This window comes from Hermetia illucens, chromosome 1, assembly GCF_905115235.1.
Source record: "Hermetia illucens chromosome 1, iHerIll2.2.curated.20191125, whole genome shotgun sequence".
Taxonomy (NCBI): Eukaryota; Metazoa; Arthropoda; class Insecta; order Diptera; family Stratiomyidae; genus Hermetia; species Hermetia illucens.
The window spans coordinates 124,379,117-124,400,806 of record NC_051849.1 but is presented as its reverse complement, the minus strand read 5'-3'; the positions used below and the strand labels follow the sequence as shown (position 1 = coordinate 124,400,806).

The following is a 21,690-nucleotide window of genomic DNA, read 5'->3' as shown; positions in this document are numbered from 1 at the left end:
CACGGACGGATCAGCGCTCGCTCGGGGCAACGCGGTCTACTAATACCGGTTCAATGCATACTACCCGACCAGGGTCCCGAAGGGGCTGGCTCCTAATACACGCCACAACTACCACCTTGGCAGAGCTAGGCTTACATCACCCCATCGACGTTGACAAGGAGTTGTCGACGGCTCCAGGGACTCCCAGTGTGTCCCGGCGTGTATCGGTCATTAGCAGTTGTGAAAAAAGTGTACACCCCCTTTCGCATGTTTGGGGAGCGGCGCCACTTGCTATATATAAAGGAATTCACAACCGCACGTTCTCATCAAATTTCGTGACAATCGGTTCAGCCGTTTTCTTGTTAATCGGCTGTGACCGACAGACAGTCATTGAATCGATTTTAATAACGCAGCAGAATGTTCAAAATACCGTTCGATTGCTCTGCCATGCTACCAGGATTTTTGAAAGCATTCTTGTCAACCGTATTCATGACGTCGTTCAAATAGCCGTGAGTCAAACCGGGTTTGTCAAGAAATGTGGAACTAACGACGCACTACAAGCTGCGTGGCTACTCAGGAAACACCATGAGAAGCATCGCCCTCTTTATACTGCATTTCTGCGTTTGAACGTGTGCGACACAAACTCATTTGGTATGCTCTTCGACAACACCTCTACCACGATCCGAAAAGTAAAGTTCGAAATGTGACTGCGTGACTGAAGCGTCTTCTCACCATTCCTCTTTGTTTTTATTATGGATACTATCACACGGGACATCCAACGTCCAGCGCTCTAGTGTTTCATAGAAATTCTGATCTCTATCAACTTGTTCAAAAATGGAATGATCGCTTCATGCAACATGATCTCAAATTGAGTTAGAATAAAACAGAATTTTTGTCAACCGATCCCAATGAAAAGGGGTCTGTCGGTGGCAGTAACCTGCCCAGAACTGAGCGATTTAAATATCTCGGATCAATGCTATGAACCAGTGTTGAACTGGTTTATGAAATTGCTTCACGTTTTAACACAATCTGGATGAAGTGGCGTTCAACAATTGACATCCTTTATGATCGACGTATTAACGAACATTTCAAACCCAAAATTTACCCCAGTGTCGTTCGCCCTGTCGCTCTCTCTCTCTTTCTAAGTGTTGGTCGATTATCAAAGATAATGAACGGCGCCTTGCGGTCATCGGGATGAAAATGTTGCGTTGGACCACTGGCATGACACGCCATGATCACATTCGAAATGAAGATATCGACGATCGATTTGGTATTGCATCCATCGCAGAAAAATTGCTAGAGACACATTTTCGATGGTATGGTCATGTAATTGGCACCAGCGCAAATTCACTTGTTAAAATTGGTCTGAAGATCGAAGTGAATGAAAAACGACCAAAAGGTTGGCCGATGATATGTTGAATGGTGATTTGGCTTGATCCGGACCAGTCGTTTGACAGAATAAAACGAGGCAGCCGATCAAGTTTCGAAGCTGGTGAGCCAATGATTAGATGTCTAGAACGGTGTGGCCGATTCGTTCAAAGTCGTTTCGCCTTGGGGTCCTCGACGCAGGAATATTGAGAAGAATGAGCTGGTAGTCGAGTGCCGTTTACTTTCACGGAATTTTATTGCAGTACTTCTCAGTTGCTGACTCCAAATGAGGCATGCTTTTTGACATGTGCGAATGCTTACAATAGGGACCATACCATCAGATTCGGCAGACTTTATAATACGAACTGCCAAAGCCGGAGCGAAGAAGACGAAGACTTGAACAGTCGAACAATGAGTAAATCTTCTTTGGCGACTTCAAAGGAGAGTTGTTATCTTTCGTGAACCTCATTAGCTGCTTCTAAAAGTTAGAGCCCGACAGATTATCTTTCTCCTTTATGAAGGCCATGGCCTTGGAAGCTGCGGCATCAACACGTACACTACTAAATCTTGCCGTTGGTTGATTAACAACATTTTATAAAAAAATCATTTGAAATGTTGAATCTAATTATGTTAATAAAATTTTCAATTCATGATATGTTTGTTGCAGCTTTGCGTTCAAGTCGATCCTGTCAATATTAATTTTAGTCGAAACTCCTATAAGTGCGCTTTTAAGCGACGTGAAAAATGCTCCAGAATTGGAATCCATAAATGGAACTAATTATTTTAGGGTATACAGTGAGTATCAATTTCGGCATATTTGGCATAACAATTTTGAAATATTACTAACACTTTTTGTAGGTAAGATCTCTGATGATAAGCCCTGGTTTGATGGAAGAAGTGATGTCCGACACATACACTGCGTGCGTCCGGCCACATGCGAAAAATTAACACTGGATGATTGCTTGGGTTCTAAAATACCTTATACACATACCAGTCTAAATTTAACACATAGAATCACCCAAAACGAAATCAAAAATGACTTAATTCGATTTGAAGCTCTAAAATATGTTCCTCGATGTTGGGCTGTAGTGCAAGTAATTTTATTTCTTTTTCTAATTTTATATAAATTGTATCGTAACATGAACTCTATCAATCATATACATTTATTGCCTTTAATATACTTTCTTTATGAATACTCAATAGAATCAACTACAAGGCTCATGCTAGAAAAACTTTTAAAATCTCATTACAGCCTTTTATTTGCGCTGTTTATGTACCCAAATGCGAAAAAATAAAAAACAAAGATATGGTATACTTACCTTCTTTGGAGATGTGTAAGATAACATTAGAGCCTTGCCGCTTATTGTATAATGAGAGTTTTTTTCCGGATTTTTTACGTTGCAACGAAACGCAGTTTCCACCAAAGTGTAATAACGATGTTCGTGAGATGAAATTTAATGGGACAGGAGAATGCATTCGACCATTAGTGTCTGCCGAATCAAGTTCGAGCTATTACCCCGGAATTGAGGGCTGTGGAGTCCAATGTGAGGACCCATTGTACACGGATGACGAACATCGGCAAATACATAAACTAATAGCGTGGGGTGCAAGTTTGTGCTTAGCATCAAATCTCTTCGTGGTAGCTACATTTTTTATAGACTGGGAAAACGCGAATAAGTATCCTGCTGTAATCGTATTTTATCTTAATTTTTGCTTTCTAATATCATGTCTAGGGTAATTTTTTATAATATGGAAAATATATTCTTGATAAATGTCCATATTGCCCCACAGATGGATTGCGCAGTTCACTCCAGGGAGCCGAGAAGATATCGTATGCCGGAAAGATGGAACTCTTCGTCATTCCGAACCCAGCGCAGGGGAAAATCTTTCTTGTATTGTTGTATTTGTACTGGTGTATTACTTTTTAATTGCAGCTATGGTTTGGTAAGTACTTTTGTATTGTACAGGGTGCGGCAGCATAACTTCCTTTTTTCAAAACTCAATAAAAACTATTGTATGCATCGGAAAATATTTATTTATTTTTTATAATGTAGGTACATGTCTAAAGTTTTTATTTACATTGTTTTGAAGATCAAATCTGTTAGGTGACGTCCTCCATTCTCCATACATTGCGTAAACCGATTTCTGGCGTTTGTCATGACTCTTGTTAGCATAGCAGGTGTTATGTTGGCAATTTCTTCTTGGATGTTGGAATTCAAATCTTGTAGGCTTCTTGGACGGTTCACATAAACACGGGATTTCAAAAAACCCCATAGAAAAAAATCACAAATCCATATTTTCTAGCCGTGGGAAAAAAAATTCTGTAGCATGCTTACGTACCGGTCCGAATTCAGTGTCACTGTAACCTCATTTTCCTCAAAAAACCAGGGACCAATAATTCCAGCTGAGGAAATTGCACACCACACTGTGACTTTAGGTGAATGCAAAGGCTTTTGATGCAATTCTCGAGGGTTGGTGTCAGCCCAGTAGCGCATGTTTTGTTTGTTAACCGACCCACACAAATGAAAATGGGCTTCAACGCTAAAAAAAACAATAGCACCCTCGGGAACGACATCAAGAAGAAGCTCACACGCGTTCATCCGAGAATTGAAGTCACGTTCTGAAAGTTCCTGCACTATCGCCATCTTATAGGGATGAAAATGAAGATCATCACGAAGAATTCTTCTCATAGAACGATCGGATAGTCCAAGGACAGATGCGTGTTTGCGCGCAGAACGCCGTGGCGATCGCAACATTGACGCTCTCACTGCTTCAATGTTCTCAGGTGATCTAACGGGCCGAGGGACTCCTGTTCTTCCTTTTGTCGCACTTGCAGTTTGTCTGAATGTAGTGACCCATGTAACAATTGATTTGCGGTCTGGGACGGGAGCCAACGGGGCTAAATCAAAGCGATTCCGAAATGCACGCTGTGTTGCAATAACCGAACATCCGCTTGAAAAGTAAACCTCAACGGCAAAGGCACATTCCTCACTATTCCAACGCATGATGGCGACTGAACCGTGTCGGGACAAAACTTTACAGTATCCCCTCTTGAACGAGACCACTAGCGCTCCGCTATGACATCAAATAACAGAGTGGCGCGCATTTTAAAAAAGGAAGTTATGTTGCCGCACCCTGTGTATTACAATTACAATAATAAAAGAATTTTTGCAACAGGTTTGTATTTTTGACGTATGCATGGAATTTGCAAGCATATGGCAAAGATCGCGTATACAAAAAAGGTTCGTATTTTCATTTAGTAGCATGGTCATTACCGCTAGTTCTTACAATTGCCACTATGGCTTTGAGCGAAGTTGATGGAAATAGCATCGTTGGAGTTTGTTTTGTTGGCTACACAAACCATGCAGTTAGAACTATTTTGCTACTTGGACCTTTATGCAGCGTAATGTTGATTAGTGGCTGCTTCATTATATTGGGCACAGTGAAACTATTTGGAAGGAAGATTTATTTGACCAACATTAAATCGACATCCGCCAGCAACAAAATTCACTTAATAATTGTTCGAATGGGCTTATGTGCAGTACTTACTTTTGTGTTTATTTTTGTGAGTATAACGTGTCACTTAAATGAATTCCGTAACTCAGCTGAATGGGCGGAAAGCTTGAAGAAATACATTATGTAAGCAACAGAAGGGAAATATTTTATTATGGTATGAGAGCTTTTCTTATTTTTTTAGATGTAAAATTAAACGAGATGAACTTTGCAAAATTGAAAATAGACCAAGTATCGCAATGCTGCAACTACATTTGTTGTGTTTATTTGGATCGGGAGTTGTTATGTCATCTTGGTGTTGGACTCCAGCCTCAATCGAAACTTGGAAAAGATATATAAAAAAGTAAGTAAGCTATTGTAACAAAATAGTTCATAGTGTCTAATTTTTTTTTCTTAGGAAATTCGGCCGTGAAATAGTCGAAGAGATTAAGATGCAAAAGCACAAAGTCATCGCTCAAACTTGGGCCAAAAGGAAAGAATTCGATGATAGAGGAAGACTTTCTATAACTATTCATAACAGTTACACTGATCCAGTCGGCTTGAATTTCGATATCAATGATCTAAATTCATCAGCTACCAATGAAATTAGCTCTACATGGGCAAATTATTTACCGCAATTCGTGAAAAGAAGGTTTGCCTTAACGGGAGCTGTCACAAATTCATCAAGCCAAGGACCACGAAAAAGTTCATTAGATTCAGAATTTAGTTTTAGCGTACGCCACGTTTCAGTTGAATCAAGACGAAATTCAGTGGATTCTCAGGTAAGACAAAAAAATATATAAATCATTATGCTTTATATACATAAGAAGGGCTTCATGGTACCCGTTATTACTTAAAATTAAATAAAACTGCCGTCCATACAAAAGTTAAATTCAATTTCTCCCTGTTTTTGATAAATCAGCAAAGAACTGAATTTCATGCAACAATTGCTTCACCAGTTAAGACAAACATAAGAGATGGTAACTATATACAGTTTGCCATTATCCACTAAAAAGGACATAGTGCTTCAACCACATCTCCCAGGTTTTTCTGCATCATTTTTTTAACGTGATCCAATGTTCGGTGACTCTGGATTAGTGGATTCCATTGCATGGCATAACTAGCAATGGAGCTGAAGTTTAGGAAACTCTCTATTCGCTGCCACTTTCGCCTTATCCATTAACACGTCTACCGACCGTTGGTCCGTATGCAGACCTACCTCTTCAATCGAGATGGTATCGGGCCATTGCCACAGCCCAGACAGAAGGAATCTTGGAGTTGTTGAGTAATAATGGCGATCAATTTCCACATTTTCCATAGATGGTTCCATATAGCAGAGACAGCCGTTGCCACCAAGAATCTGAACTTTATATTGGTGTTGGTGTATCTGTATTTCCAAATTTTAAGCAAAAGAACAAACATCGAGTGCAGTGCCACTCTCAACAAAAATAACCCTACCGAGATAGAGAAATTGATCGACGCCAACAACGCTGAGTCCATGATTGCGATGACCCGCCAGGCTGAGAGCGTTGGTTTTGTTGGTATTTATCCTCAGTCCGAGTCAGCTTGCCCCTTTCTTCAAATCTAAGGCCGTTCTTATTTTATAAGGATTCAATAGACTTGGAGTGTTACAAAGTTCTATGTCGAAAGTTCATATATGTCCCTTCCATACTTTAGAAAGGTTTTGTCAGGGTCAAACTTGGAGTTCAACAATTACGAATGAAATCCCACATTAGGAAGCTTCTAGTGTCACATCCAGTTTTTTCATAGAAAATCCTCTTTTCCTCTATATAGGGAATCTTTATAGGCAGCTTGCCCGGAATTCCGCAGCAAGTTGTCAGAAATTGGCCATGGTCTGTTCCGAAAATGTGAATGCTTAGCAGAGCACCATCAATTAAATACAGAATATCTGGCTGATATTATATCATTTGTTGTATGTCATAAAAATGGAATGGAATGGAATTTGGAGAGATCATGTACGTCTAGTTCGAGTCGCGCTACCTTTTTTCATAATTTGCTTTATGCCGTCGTATAAAGTAGCCTTGAAAAGGGCAGGAAACATTCAGAGAACCTCGGCTTGAGCTTATCCCATTCGGATTGAATTACGGAAAATTGTGACACGGTTGGAAGAAAGTTCACATGCAAGTGGAACCGGAGTGAGTGGAATTAATGTCGGCACTGAATTTCTATCTAGAAGAATTGAATGAAATTGGCCCAAGTGTCGCATCCTGGAATTAACGCGAAAAGTATATCATGCTCGGAGGCGTACAAAAACAGAGTTATACGCAAAGCCGCAATAGAGAAACGCAGTCGCGTACCTTCAAGTCGGTAAACCATCTATAAACCTGTGGGCTCACGTTCAATAAAAAGATTCCATTCCATGGCTATTCCGACAACTTGCGACATTGAAACGGAATAAGAACGATGAGAACAGATAGCAGAGTTAAAATTCCGATTGGTTGGAACGTGAATGCAAGGTTGTACATTTTCTTGTGTATTCATTTGTGGTGCTACATCGATAGAAAATTGTGTATCAATCAAATATTGAAGGCGATTGAACGCCAGATAGCCTTACGGGTCAGCTCGCGTATGGTTTGCGGGGTATTACGGCTTGTTTGTATACAAGAAACTTTCGTGTCCCGTACAAGTGATGGTAAAAATTGACGACGTTTTGTACGACACGCTATGGAGTGAGTGCGTCTCGTTCTGCCGCAAATAAATGGGGAAAATACCGTTTTTGGTGTGATCTCGAATAAATCGTTTTTCGATTATTGTCTCTTGTCAACGAAAGGAGTTGGGAAAAGAGAGCAGAGACAAAGATAAGGCTTGCGGAAACCAGGGATCTTTGCTTCAAGCAAATCTGTTCGGTTAAATTATCTTCAACAGGTAACTGACTTTATGGTGTTCCCCAAACGAAGTGCGCTTTTAAACCAGGCCCATGCAGCTCTGCGGAACACTTCCGAATTCCGAATAATCTTAAATGTCCAGGACACCGCCAGTTTTCATGAACTTTGAAGTGTCTACAATCCGACAGGCTGCATTTGCCTATTTTCTGCATACTGTTCCACATTGTTTTCCAAATTAATAATAATCCTAAGTGTATACGCTTGGAATACTCAAATCATATTAGATTTATATTTGAAGTACGACCAAGGCTTAAATAAGATTTTCCTATTTAATGGATCTCGAATAGCTTAAAGATATCCTGCTTCAGTCTACAAACTTCATAACAAAATTACGAAACAAATGTGCCATTTTTTTTTTCAAATTTTGAATTAAAACTCGTTTAAGTTTAAGCACGAAAGTGAAGAAAATAAAACGTTCTATGAACTGATGTTTAATATTTCCGAACATTAAACCATAAATTTATGCATATATATAGTTAGAAAAGCCCACGGACCTTCTTCACCCCCAAACGGACCGAGGGGTGAGCAATCTTGGGATAGGCTGAAGGCAATATCCAAAAGTTTTCAACGCAAAGTGTCTGCGACCATGCGAAAATGTATTCCTACATCCCGATTGTCGCACAGTACGAATCAAGACTTCCAATGACCTGCCTTTTCAAGGACTGCCTTCGAGTCAGCATAGTAATTTCATGGAGGGCCTCGCATGAACGCATAAGGTGTGGGAGCTGCCTCGCTTCTAAATTACAATGGCTGAATTCGCTCCAAACACTTCTCCAGAAGTCTTCTGTCTGATAAAGATGGATGTTATTTTCACGACCTGAGTTAATGAGATTTTGGAAGAACAAGGTGTTTTCTGTCTTTCGCTGAAAGCTTTTTTGATACTTACGGATGCGATTGGAACGTACCACAAATTTCTGTTTTAGTACCTCGAGGATTTCTTCGATTGGCATGTCATTGGAAAGATGGTTGTTTCCAATGATGTTGGCAACGCATCTGTGCACTCTTGGTGATGGATTTCCAAAAAGTGCTTGCGTGACACGATCAATCGACTCTTTTGCTGAGTCAAAATACGCAGAACGATAAATTCATCCTGCGCGTATCTCTGTTATTCGCTCCAAGTTGTTGATTATGGAGACGAATAACCGTGGCAGTTGCAAAGTAGACCAGGCCATGCACCTCTGTCGCAGTAATCTCACACCCCAGTTACTAAGCTTTTCCTGATTGCTGGGTTCATGGAGTACCTTATAGTTGAAGCATTCGAGTTGCTCCTTTGTTCAGTTCGGTTTGTTAAAGACTCCACAGTGAGTTCAAGTCAAACTTCGTGGAAAATTTGGCCTAGCTGGTAAGGCAACTCGATTATTTTTCACTATCACCCGGTATTGATTGGCATCGTTTTGCTCCGGAACAAGTAAATTTTCTGCGACTGTTGCATTACCCCAAGTTTCCAAAGTTGCCACCCAAAAAGCCAAATACCAAAAAAACGGGCAAAATCAATTCTCTACCAGTTTAAGTATGCTGATGAATTTTGTGATAGGAATTTTTCGAGGAAAATTCGTCCTTAAATAATTGGAGTTTCGAAGAAAGGCACAGAATCCACAACAGCCTTCATCTAAAGGTGCAACAACATCCCCATCTCATCAGCAGTAATCACCGGTGTTGATAGAAAATTAGTAGGGCTCCGTTGACGAGGTTGGCAAATGATTTCTCTTCGTCAATACCACCATTGATAACAACGTCACATTCGATTTCCAGTTCGGGTGCCGCAGTACGGTTCCTCCAGCTCGAGGCCCAATTTGTTTCGGCCGCTGCACAGGGGATACCCTTTGCTTCAATTACTGCTGTCAGTAAGTGAGATGGCTTAACTTAATCACTTACCGACAGAGCTAATGTTAAATGACCGTACGCCAAGTCAACTGCTGCGTGAAATGAAGCAGTTGGGTGATGACAAAGTCGGCACCGAGCTACTACAGTTTTTGTGGCTGCAGAGGCTCCCGCAGAGCACACAGGCCATCCTGGCATGTGTGGATTCGGGGTCTCTGGACATGTTAGCCGACATCGCGGATAAAATGAGGTCCACGTGCGACCCACGGTTGGTGCGGTGTCTCGCGGCAGGCAGAAGCCGTGGGTGCTTTGCGTTCGGGGAGTAGGACTAGATCAAGTTCTCGATCCGCCTCCTGAAATGTGCGATCGATTAGTAGGTCGTTGGAGCCATCGTAGGTTTGTTGAAAAGGCTAAAAAATGTACCAGCCCCTGCAATTTCTCACCAAATAAATTAGACTTGCCGGGAGTTCTGGCGATTGCTACCCGAAACGCAGTACCAAGTCGTCTCACAATCTACAACCTCTTGAGCTGGTGCAACTACCTGGTTGGGTGGGTTTTGGTTCTTCACGTATCCTATTTAATACTGCAATCATTGAAACTTGCGGGAGCAAATTCTTCATTGATCCGCACGTAAGGCTACAGGCAAGTAGACTTGAGTTCAGGACCTCTTGTTATTGACACTGTCACACGGAACATCCAACGTCCCTATACACTGCAAAAATTATGTCGAGCAACTTGTCCAAAAATGGAATGATCGCGTCATGCAACCCGCAGATTGAATCTAAACAAAACTGAATTTTTGACGACCAATCCCCATGAAACAGACACAATAACTGTCAGCGACAGTGACCTACCCAGAACTGAGCGATTTAAATACCTCGGGTCAACGCTATCAGCCAATGGAGAAATACGCTATGAAATTGCTTCACGCATTAACGCAACCTGGATGAAGTGGTGTTCCACAACTGGTGTTCTTTGTGATCGGCGTATCAACGAACGTCTCAAATCTAAAATTTACCACAATGTCGTCCGTCCTTTCGCTCTCTATAGTTCTGAGTGTTTGCCAAGTATAAAAGATAATGAACGTCGTCTTGCGGGAATAGAGACGAAAATGTTGCGTTGGAAGAGTGACGAGACACATTTTAATCACATCCGAAATGAGGATATCCGTGATCAATATGGGGTTGCACCGAGCGTGGAAAAATTGCGAGAGAGGCGTCTTCGATAGTATGGTCACGTGATTCGCGCTAATGAGAATTCACTTGCTAAGATTCATCATCATCAACGGCGCAACAACCGGTATCCGGTCTAGGCCTGCCTTAATAAGGAACTCCAGACATCCCGGTTTTGCGCCGAGGTCCACCAATTCGATATCCCTAAAAGCTGTCTGGCGTCCTGGCCCACGCCATCGCTCCATCTTAGGCAGGGTCTGCCTCGTCTTCTTTTCCTACCATAGATATTGCCCTTATAGACTTTCCGGGTGGGATCATCTTCATCCATACGGATTAAGTGACCCGCCCACCGTAACCTATTGAGCCGGATTTTATCCACAACCGGACGGTCATGGTATCGCTCATAGATTTCGTCATTGTGTAGGCTACGGAATCGTCCATCCTCATGTAGGGGGCCAAAAATTCTTCGGAGGATTCTTCTCTCGAACGCGGCCAAGAGTTCGCAATTTTTCTTGCTAAGAACCCAAGTTTCCGAGGAATACATGAGGACTGGCAAGATCATAGTCTTGTACAGTAAGAGCTTTGACCCTATGGTGAGACGTTTCGAGCGGAACAGTCTTTGTAAGCTGAAGTAGGCTCTGTTGGCTGACAACAACCGTGCGCGGATTTCATCATCGTAGTTGTTATCGGTTGTGATTTTCGACCCTAGATAGGAGAAATTGTCAACGGTCTCAAAGTTGTATTCCCCTATCCTTATTCTTGTTCGTGTTTGTGTTTGACCAGTGCGGTTTGATGTTGTTGGTTGATTCGTCTTCGGTGCTGACGTTGCCACCATGTATTTTGTCTTGCCTTCATTGATGTGCAGCCCAAGATCTCGCGCCGCCTGCTCGATCTGGATGAAGGCAGTTTGAACGTCTCGGGTGGTTCTTCCCATGATGTCGATATCGTCAGCATAGGCCAGTAGTTGGGTGGACTTGAAGAGGATCGTACCTCTTGCATTCACCTCAGCATCACGGATCACCTTCTCGAGGGCCAGGTTAAAGAGGACGCATGATAGCGCATCCCCTTGTCGTAGACCGTTGTTGATGTCGAATGGTCTTGAGAGTGATCCTGCTGCTTTTATCTGGCCTCGCACATTGGTCAGGGTCAGCCTAGTCAGTCTTATTAATTTCGTCGGGATACCGAATTCCCTCATGGCCGTGTACAGTTTTACCCTGGCCATGCTATCATAGGCGGCTTTAAAGTCGATGAACAGATGGTGCAACTGTTGTCCATATTCCAACAACATGTGCTAAGATTGGCGACCGAAACAACGGTGACTTGATACGCTGGATGGGGATTTGAAACCCTCGAGATTGTATCCAGATCTGGTATTTGATAGAGTCAAATGGCGAAAACGATCACGCCATCTTCGCCACTTCACATGGCCCCTAAACCCAATGGCGACTAAAGACGTCTAAATATTCAGACGAATCCATACCGATGTCGTATTTTTTCGACCATACCATCAAATCCCTGTAGCTCCTTTCACATCTTTCAGACTCTTCGAGTTCACTAGGATGACCTTTGGACTATGAAACGCGGCGCAAATCTTGCAGAGACTCAACCACTTTGTGCTACGAAACCTCCTCTTCTGTTTCGTATATTTGGATGATGTTCTGGTCGCGTTTTCCTCTCTCAACAGGACCCAGTAAAGGGGTAAACAATTTCGAGTTTCCCGCTTCAAAAAATTGTTAAGCATCTGAGGAGCTTCTTGAGCATGTTAAACTTCTATCGTCGTTTCTTACCCAAAGACTCTAGTCTGATTCTGTGGTTTCCAAAGGCTTACCGGGCGGTTTGGACCACCAAGCAATTGCCTTTGTCCTGGTCACAAGCCGGGTCAGCTCGTCGTGATCGATTTCGCCATTTGGCTCCATCAAATGCTTGATCTGGATGCAATCTCGGAGGCTTTTAAACCCCCACCCAACGTATCAAGCCACCGTTGTTTCACTCATATAAACTTAATTGTCGCGATAAAGTAAAATTTTGCTACTGCATATTTTAAACTTATTTTCATTTTATTATTGCATTTATGTATATTTTTTCTAGGTATCTGTAAAGATAGCTGAGATGAAAACGAAAGTTGCGAGCAGAACACGATCAAACCGTCATCATGGCAAGCATTCAAGAGTGAGAAATCGTAGGCGCGATCTCTTCACACCAGGGCGAAAATCGAGCAATCGTCGTGAAAGCAGCACATCCGTAGAAAGTCAAGTTATAGCTTTGAAAAAAACATCATTTCCAGGGAACAAGCATAAATTAGGTATATTTACACACACTAAGTCTGCGACGAAAAATTTAAAACGTCGCAGTGCCAACGCTGGACTCGAACCAGAAGATATAACTGACTTTATTTCCAAAAACGGCAAGATATTATTTCCTTTTTTACAAAATCAAGGTTTAACTACAACGTCTGATGAGGAAGGTTCTCGAACGTCATTTAAAATCCACGATTCACGTTTGGATGTTGTTCTAAGACAACATGAAGATACCGATAATCAAAATTCTAATCCCAAATTAGGAGAATGTAGTGATGATGAATCGTTGAGAAAGCAATGCAAACTAGATGATATTTTGAAACATATACAAACGTCTTCCTCTTTTGATAATTTTTTAAATCATGACAGTAAAGTCAATCATGATTCCGTTGGTAGTCGGAACAGCAAGAGTAGCTTGAAAAGCCGTGTGAGCCGTAAATCAGTCCGCCATAGCATTCGGCGTATTAACAGAAGAAATGCACCAAATAAACGCCAAAAGAAAAATACTAGCGCGAATATACCCGATATAAATGACTCTTTTACATCTTATTCCTCTGAATTTGATGATGCACTTGGAGTTCAAAGCTCCTATTCGGCGATGTCAGTAGGGAAAACACAATCTCGTAACAGTAAAACGAGCTGTGATGTTGGCATTCAAGCTAATGCATATGAAATTGCAACGCAAACAATGTCCTTATATCGATGTGACACGATAGGTGATGGGAATAACATAGGGAACATTAAATTAGTGAACAGCAGTATTTATAAAGATGAAGAAAAAAGTTATGGCTTGAAAAATATAAACAATGATAGCCAAGAGGAAAGCCAAACAGAGAGGCATCAACTACTGCCATTGAAATCCAAAGCAAACATAATTAATGCAGGTGAATCTGAAAAACTTAAACTGCAAATGCTGCTGTTACCCTCTAAATGAATGATCATCCCCCTAATTTTGTGTGTAAGAATATTTACTTACATTAAAATTTCCAGCAAATTATATGCAATATTTGTGAATTTGGTCTGCAGATATTCGATTTCACAAGACATAATTTACCTTAGTTTGCCGTGTTATATTCGGAATCTTTGTTCTCGTTTATGAAAGCGTGTCTAGTTTGACTTTTGTACTTTGTTGATAGAATTCTTCCATTTGTTCTGAGGATTTCCTCGCCTTGATTAAATCCATAATTTTTTTGTGATCGACTGGTTTACTATAATTTGCAATTTAACACAATTTGTTTGTATTTAATTGTGCATAAACGGTTTTGAGTGTGCTGATTCATATAACATCTATAGGGCCTACAAATAAGTTCTGTCGGTTTTTTGTTAAATTTGAAGCTTTATTGTGAAAAATTGGTTATACATTCATTGTTCAAAGTATTGCCCATCGCTAGCCACAACTTTCTTCCATCTTTCAGGCAATTAATAGATACCATCGCGCCAAAAATTGGCCGGCTTGGCCGCTATCCACTCATCGAGCCATTTTTTGAGTTCCTCGTAATTGGAGAAGTGCTGGTCAGCCAGGCCATGCTGCAGCGACCGGAACAAATAGTAATCAGAAGGAGCAATGTATGGGGAGTATGGGGTTGGACTTCCCATTTCAACGTTTCTAGATATGTTTTAACGGGCTGTGTAACATGTGGACGAGCATTGTCATGTTGCAAAATAACTTTATCATGCCTTTGCTGGTATTGCGGCCGTTTTTTCTTGAGTTCGCGGCTCAAACGCATCATTTGACGTCGGTAGAGGTTGCCCGTGACCGTTTCGTTCGGTTTTAGCAGCTCATAGTATACCACACCCAGCTGGTCCCACCATATACACAGCATGATCTTCTCACCATGAATATTCGCTTTGGCCGTCGATGATGAGGCATGGCCGGGGTATCCCCACGTTGCCCGACGCTTGGGATTATCGTAATGGATCCACTTTTCATCGCCAGTAACTATTCGATGCAGAAAACCCTTCCTTTCTTGTCGTTGGAGCAGTTGTTCGCACGTGAAAAAACGGCGTTCGACATCTCTTGGCTTCAGTTCATACGGAACCCAATTTCCGACCTTTCGGATCATTCCCATTGCTTTTAAACGGTGGGAAATGGCTTGCTGAGTGACTCCAAGTGTTTTTCCAAGTTCTTCTTGCGTTTGCGATGGATCTTGGTCGAGCAATGCCTCTAATTCTTCATCTTCAAAAATTGTTGGCCGTCCGGCGCGCTCTTCGTCTTCCAAGTCAAAATCGCCACTTTTAAACCGTCCAAACCACCTCTGACACGTTCGCTCAGATAGAGCATGGTCACCATAAACTTCCACCAAAATGCGATGACTTTCGGTTGCTTTTTTCTTCATGAAGTAGAACTCCCCGCAAAAACACATTATTTGGTACAAAATTGGCCATTTTCGTTGATGAAAAAAGTATTGTTGTTTACACTTCAATTAAATAATTTATACTGACGTTTGTGCCTATTGACAGTAGCTTTCCGATGAATGTTTGGAAATGTGGTTCAATGGAATAAAAAACAAGCTACGCAATCTATTGTGAAAACCGACAGAACTTATTTGTAGACCCTATAGTTTCCTCCAAACAATTTCATTGATTGCATATGGGAAGATGGGAACCTGGAAGCTATGGAATTCCGAAAAAATAAAACAAAGAACGACATTTTCTTCGCTAGCGCTAAATAAATATTACGTGGGCGAAGAGAAAGTCGTTTATTGTCTTTGAAATACAAATTAAGTTTCTTGCGTGACATTGCTAGATCAGTAAATGTTACATTAACGCACATTGAATATATACAGTTTAAATTTAGGTTACGAGAAAACTATAATTTACTTCTTAAAATTAATATTTTTTACTTTCCTTTGTGTTTTTGAAAGACCCCAATTGCATGACATTTTTGTATTTATCTTATATTAAGATTTTTGTATACCTAGTGTATATCGTTTTATAAATGAAAGATTTTTAATAAACTGTTGTCCTTCTACTTCACAGAGTCTCGTATGAAATTATTGTTACATAAATGGCTATTATTATATAAAAAGCCGAGTTTTCTGAAACCGAAAAAATTATAGAAAGCGAAGTAAAACCGCAAAACATATGCATTTATACTTTTCAGGCATATTTCCAAAAATGTTTTACTGTTCCAGTTATTTATACCCCTACGAATGCTACAAAATTATGAGCGAATACTTTCCAGGAATCATTTTGATTTCGGAAATTCTTAATAATATCAACCCATTCATGAACTATCTTAATCATATTAACGGCATGCTCTTATATATTGGATGTGTGCATGAGTTTTTCGTTTCTTCTTTTTGCCAAACGTGTTCGAATGCGACCAATTGTTGGTGGCATTGGAGAGAGGTCCTACGTACACCGTATCACCATACAAAAAAGAAATCAATTCCTACATTTGTAATGCCCGCCGCATGCGGCATGCACAGCATTTCATTCGCCTTCTCCGGTGATGAGTTGCAGTATCTCATCTCTTCCTCACGTTGTAGCATCCTTTAGTTTCTCCAATACACTGCTTCCAATTTCCTAATTCCAATCCCGAGATTCACTATTAAAATTATTTAAAAAAATTGATTTTAAAATAAATCAATTTAATTATCATTTTCATAATTATATCTGCAAAACCCTGCCACCTTTTATCTTTCCTTAAAAGTCTAAAATCCTTTTTATATGTAACACAGCAATTTCCTAATATAACGAAACGATCATCGACCTTTTGCTTTCACATAGGCTTCATGCTGTCTTTTAATATATGCATTCCCAACATTTGTTTCTGACTAAGATAAATTGTTGTAATGAGGTTTTTTTTGACGCATCCAAATTGGGAAAACTGCGGCAGTTTTTGCTTTTGTCACCGCCGACGTTCCATTTCAAGTTCAAGGTGGGGTCAACAAAAGCAACATAAGCGGGACCTGGAACGACTGAGGGAGGTAGAACGACGATCAGCGGGATTGAGGGAGTTTTGGAAGAACCGATGAGCAGTCATTTGGGAAGTGAGTGATAGTCACTGCGTTGGTGGTTGCAGAAATTAATCAGTCGGTTTGTTCGGAGGTGTTTTGTGAACGGTAGGGAGATTACATTATTATTAGTTAATCAAACATATTTTCTCTTGTGAGTGCACCTTGACGTCTGATCGAGGAAGTCATAATGGATGCTTTGTGAGAATTCGTAGTGGTTCTTCTTCTTCTTTGTGAAACAAAACCTTATTAAAATCGGTTCTATGTGCGTCTGTCACACGCGCTTTTCTCAGGAACGGCTACACCGAATGACACGAAATATGCTCGGAAGGTGGAAATTGTGAACGCTCACACATGGGGTAAGCTGCACCTTTCTATGTTTAAGAAGCACATGCAAAAAGGGGGTGAAACTTTTTTTTCACCGAATATGGTCATGTTGGTTATCAAATAAGAGGTCTCAATTAGCATTTCTCGAAGCTAGCCTTAGTTTTAACATTTATTGTAGAGGCGGGGGTCGAAATTGATATTTATTTTTGGATTTTCTTACATTTATTCTTGGTTTTGTGCATGAATTTCCTTGCTGGGGAAATTATACTAACGTGAAGATGTATTATGTAAACTTTATTCTTTTAAATCAATAATGATTATTGTAGTGTACTAAAACTTACCACAATAATATGCCCATGCACTGTAAGCTATCAATGAATCAAAACATTCATTGCAACCCGCGTCATCACTAAACTAATAAATTACATAATCGAATAAACAAAACAATCCAAGATACCATTCCAAGGTACTTGAACTCGACATAGAGAAAATTCCCATAATCTAAAACCTATTTTAAAAAAAATGCCAGGGTAAAGAAATTACATGCATTGCATTTCTGGCTCGAACGAAACGTGTGCATATGAATATGAGTAATCCATATGCACATGGATGAAATTTGATAGTTGAAAGTACGTGCCTCATGGGAAAATATACTAAGTGCAGTGTTCGAAGTAATTTGGTGTTGAATTACTTTCGAACCAATAATTAGGTCAAGAATTTTTGTTCATAGATTAATGGCAATCTTAGGTTTAAGAATTCGAACTTCATGCAGTTTGTCTCTGCACGCCAAATACTCGCGGCGAGATGAAAATCAGGAACCATTTAGCAGCCACGGCAAGTGTTCGTAATGCATATTGCCATCTTAGCTGCGGCCCAGCCGCTGTGTTAGGTAAGGACTTTTTATTCCTTAAGTTCTCCCCTTTTATCTATCAGACTCTATCCATAGTTCTCTGCCATCATCTAGCGATAGCTCAGACCGACCTGTCTACCCAAATATAGCAAGCTTCGATCCCGATATTCAGCATATAATACATGGCAATTTAAACATCCCTCATCCTATATTACATGGCGACCCTGCTATCATCCCTCCAATATTACAACAGTACAACTTGCGACCCGCGATCCTGCAACTTTCGACCCTGTGACCTGCGATCCTACAACTTGCGACCCGCGTTCCTGTAACTTTCGACCTTGTGACCTGCGATTCTGCAACTTTCGACCTTGCGACCCGCGTTCCCGCCTCCTGCGCTCCTGTGAACTGCGATCACGCAACTTGTGAACCGGAGCTCTTCCCAACCGACGCTACAACGGACGAGTTGATCATTTTCAGTCCAGGGAACATCGCGAAGATTGATGAACTATTTAATAGGCAGGAGGGATACATACCCACGGCAGCAACCACGGAAAAGCCACCAGTGTATGCGCCCACGAAAATTGCCACACACGACTTTAGAGGACCGAAGCCAAGGAACATCGAAAAATATACAGGCCCAGAGGTGTAAAAAAACTCGTCTCAAGAGAGAGCGAGCAGAACTCCATCGACTTTTGAGAATTTCGGTCGGTGACTAAAGAAAATTGCTGAAGCAGAAATTATACGAGCTTCAATAAAATGGACAACCAATGGTCAATTCAAGAGCAAACGATTATGCAAAAATACAAGCAGACGATAACGACAACGGCTATATTTATAGTAACAATTTTAATTTTATATATGTACAATAAGTACAACAAAGAATATGTTGTAATTAATAGATTAAATAGATCAATTCAAGTCTAATTCACTACTTAGTATTCAGATTTTTTGGTTCCATTTATTTTCTCTTCTGCTCGTCAAATTCATCTTTGTAGTCCTTTCACTGTATGGATCTTTTTGAGCAATTGATAAACGAAAATAGTAAGGTCTTAAAAATTTGGAAAAAAAGTTCAAGAGCTCTATATACTTTTGAGACATTGCTTACAAAATTGAACGAATTCAAACAAAGAAAGCAAAAATTCAACCAAATTTTGAGAGGTATAACTGTAGAGAATTCCAAATTACAAGACTTGAAACTAAAATTCAAAGCTGAAATTGCTATAATTGAGGGACTCATTTGGTTACAGCTGGGCAAACAAGGATATTCAGTGGAAGAAGAAGTTAGAAACCAGTTTGGCAAATTTACAAGAAAAATTCATCATGGCCGATTTCAACTTAGAAACAGCAATAAAGATAATCCCAATCTTTCTTTCTTCTTTTTCTTCAGCGTTTTTCCCGTTCACAAGCGGAGTCGGCTATAATTCCAATCTTTAATGGTATGCATAAGGAACTAGAACCATTCCTTACGATTATCGAATTATTATATACGAGACTAGCAGCAACAGAGAAAACTACACTGATAAACATCGTCACTAATGTGAAACTCAGTGCCACTGTTAGATTATCGTTATGTGAAGCCTCCATACCAGATTTCAATTCTTTAACAGCCGAATTGTTAGGTAAATATAAAAATAACCGGACAATTCCGCAAATACATTCAGTGCTAAACAGCATTTACCGAAAAAAATCGGGCGTCACTGTATACAAAGACAAGATTTTTTCTCTAGTTGATGAGTTGACTCAACTTCAGATACAGGAATTGGGTAACCAAGGAACATTGAGCGAAAAAAAGGTCATCACGCGCATGAACGAAACATACGCGTTAACTATCTTTCAAGAAGGCGGAATACCGGAAGCTCGCGCTTCGGGTATAAAGGTTTTGTGTTCATGTTTTGTAAGAAATTTCGACGCACATTTTTCTATCCGTATATAGGTACAAATCCAACATATTGCTTCATATTTTTCCAAACTGCAAGCCATACGTACATATTACAACCATAGATATTATCCTCATCCTAAACAAACAAACTCCCTATTTCCGAATACTGAACATATAGTAAATGGGAAGTATGAGTACGATCAATTTATATAGGTGCATATCTATATAAATTGATCGTATCCATATTTCCGATTTACTTCGTGGCCAAAAGCATAAATATATACATATATAGTACGTATATTTAATGCGGCTGGTTTAATGTAAAATATATCTATCTGAATTAGGCATTAACCGCAAACTTCATTAGCACGTATATACTATACACCTACATACCTGTTTGGAGTAATTGATATGTATTCATATACAAATGATTAAAAAGCTAAAACAAAATAATTCTTTCCGACGTCATTCATATGATGATGTCACACACATTGTAGAATGCACGAAATTCACAAAAAATCGCAAAATTTCACCCCTTATAACTTTGTTACTAATTGTTGGATTTTCTTCAAACCTGATCAAATTGTGCATTATGTTATTCGTTACACTCGTGCCAAATTTTGGATTTCTGGGATGGACATAGGGGGGTTACCGGTTAAATTTCTAAAATATGGAAACATACTATTATCAACTTTATTTGTACAGATATCGGAACCGGATGTATTTTGAGGCCTAGATTTCGTAGGGATGCACTACTGTCATTTTTTTCAGAATTTTTGGTTGGCTAGCTTCTGAGAACGAGACCTGTTATACTTTTTGGGGGTCATATTTTGAGCCCTCACTCCCCTATTTTCACCCGTTATCAACCAGTTTCAGAAGTACTAATTGAGCCCTTTGATTTGATACCCCCATGGCCACATTTTCTGAAAAAAATTTTGCCCCTCCATTCACATGTATGGGGAGCCAATAACTACAGCTACAATAATAATCACCGCAAAAATAATAACAATGGAAATAATGGGCATAGGAACTGTAATAATAATAGAAACGGAAATAGCTACAATGATAGGCGGAACATACACATTACCACGAACCAGGGAAACGTAATAGGTTCCGGAGAGGATACACAGAACCTCCCGGAAACAAATATGTAAATAATATTTTCAATATTAGTGGTAACTGTACTAATTTCGTTAAAATTTACAGTTACGATGCGAATAGCCATCTATCGTTCCTAATAGACACAGGTGGAGATGTGTCTATTTGTAAAAATAATATTAGTAGGAACCTAGAATATTAGAATAGACAGTGAGAACAAATTTAAACACTGGTATAACACAAGAAGTCACTACATCTTTAGGAACTTCTTGTTTAGATCTAGTAATTCCACATTGTGAGCAGCAGCAGCGATAAATACAGATGGTATTATCGGTAGAGATTTGATGGTCAGTTTTATGTGCAAAATTGATTACGAAACGTTTACAATTACCTGTAAGCGATGAAGAAATTGTGTTGCCTATTGACCCAAAAACTTATCTGTTAGAACTGAAATGATTCTTCCAGTCAAAATAAATGTCAATGAACACAGTACAGTGTTGAACACAGAAATGCAGAAAGGTTTTTTTATTGCAAATGCA

The 21,690-nt window shown here is 40.1% G+C and overlaps 1 protein-coding gene across 5 annotated transcripts in view; it reads left to right on the top strand.

The window, feature by feature from the left end:
- LOC119652338 (protein smoothened) overlaps nt 1–14,447 on the top strand; it is a 56,174-nt gene extending 41,727 nt beyond the window's left edge. For 4 of the 5 annotated variants that reach the window (XM_038056387.1, XM_038056377.1, XM_038056368.1 and 1 more), the window contains 8 exons: nt 2,015–2,142; nt 2,206–2,441; nt 2,600–3,081; nt 3,139–3,291; nt 4,525–4,986; nt 5,045–5,203; nt 5,258–5,621; nt 12,827–14,447. In XM_038056387.1, coding sequence (XP_037912315.1) covers nt 2,015–2,142; nt 2,206–2,441; nt 2,600–3,081; nt 3,139–3,291; nt 4,525–4,986; nt 5,045–5,203; nt 5,258–5,621; nt 12,827–13,969 — 3,127 coding nt within the window. In that variant the 3' untranslated portion in view covers nt 13,970–14,447. Of the gene's footprint in view, nt 1–2,014; nt 2,143–2,205; nt 2,442–2,599; nt 3,082–3,138; nt 3,292–4,524; nt 4,987–5,044; nt 5,204–5,257; nt 5,622–12,826 lie in introns of those variants that run through there. The other variant, XM_038056398.1, reaches the window with a different exon arrangement.
- Nucleotides 14,448–21,690: the final 7,243 nt, after the last annotated feature.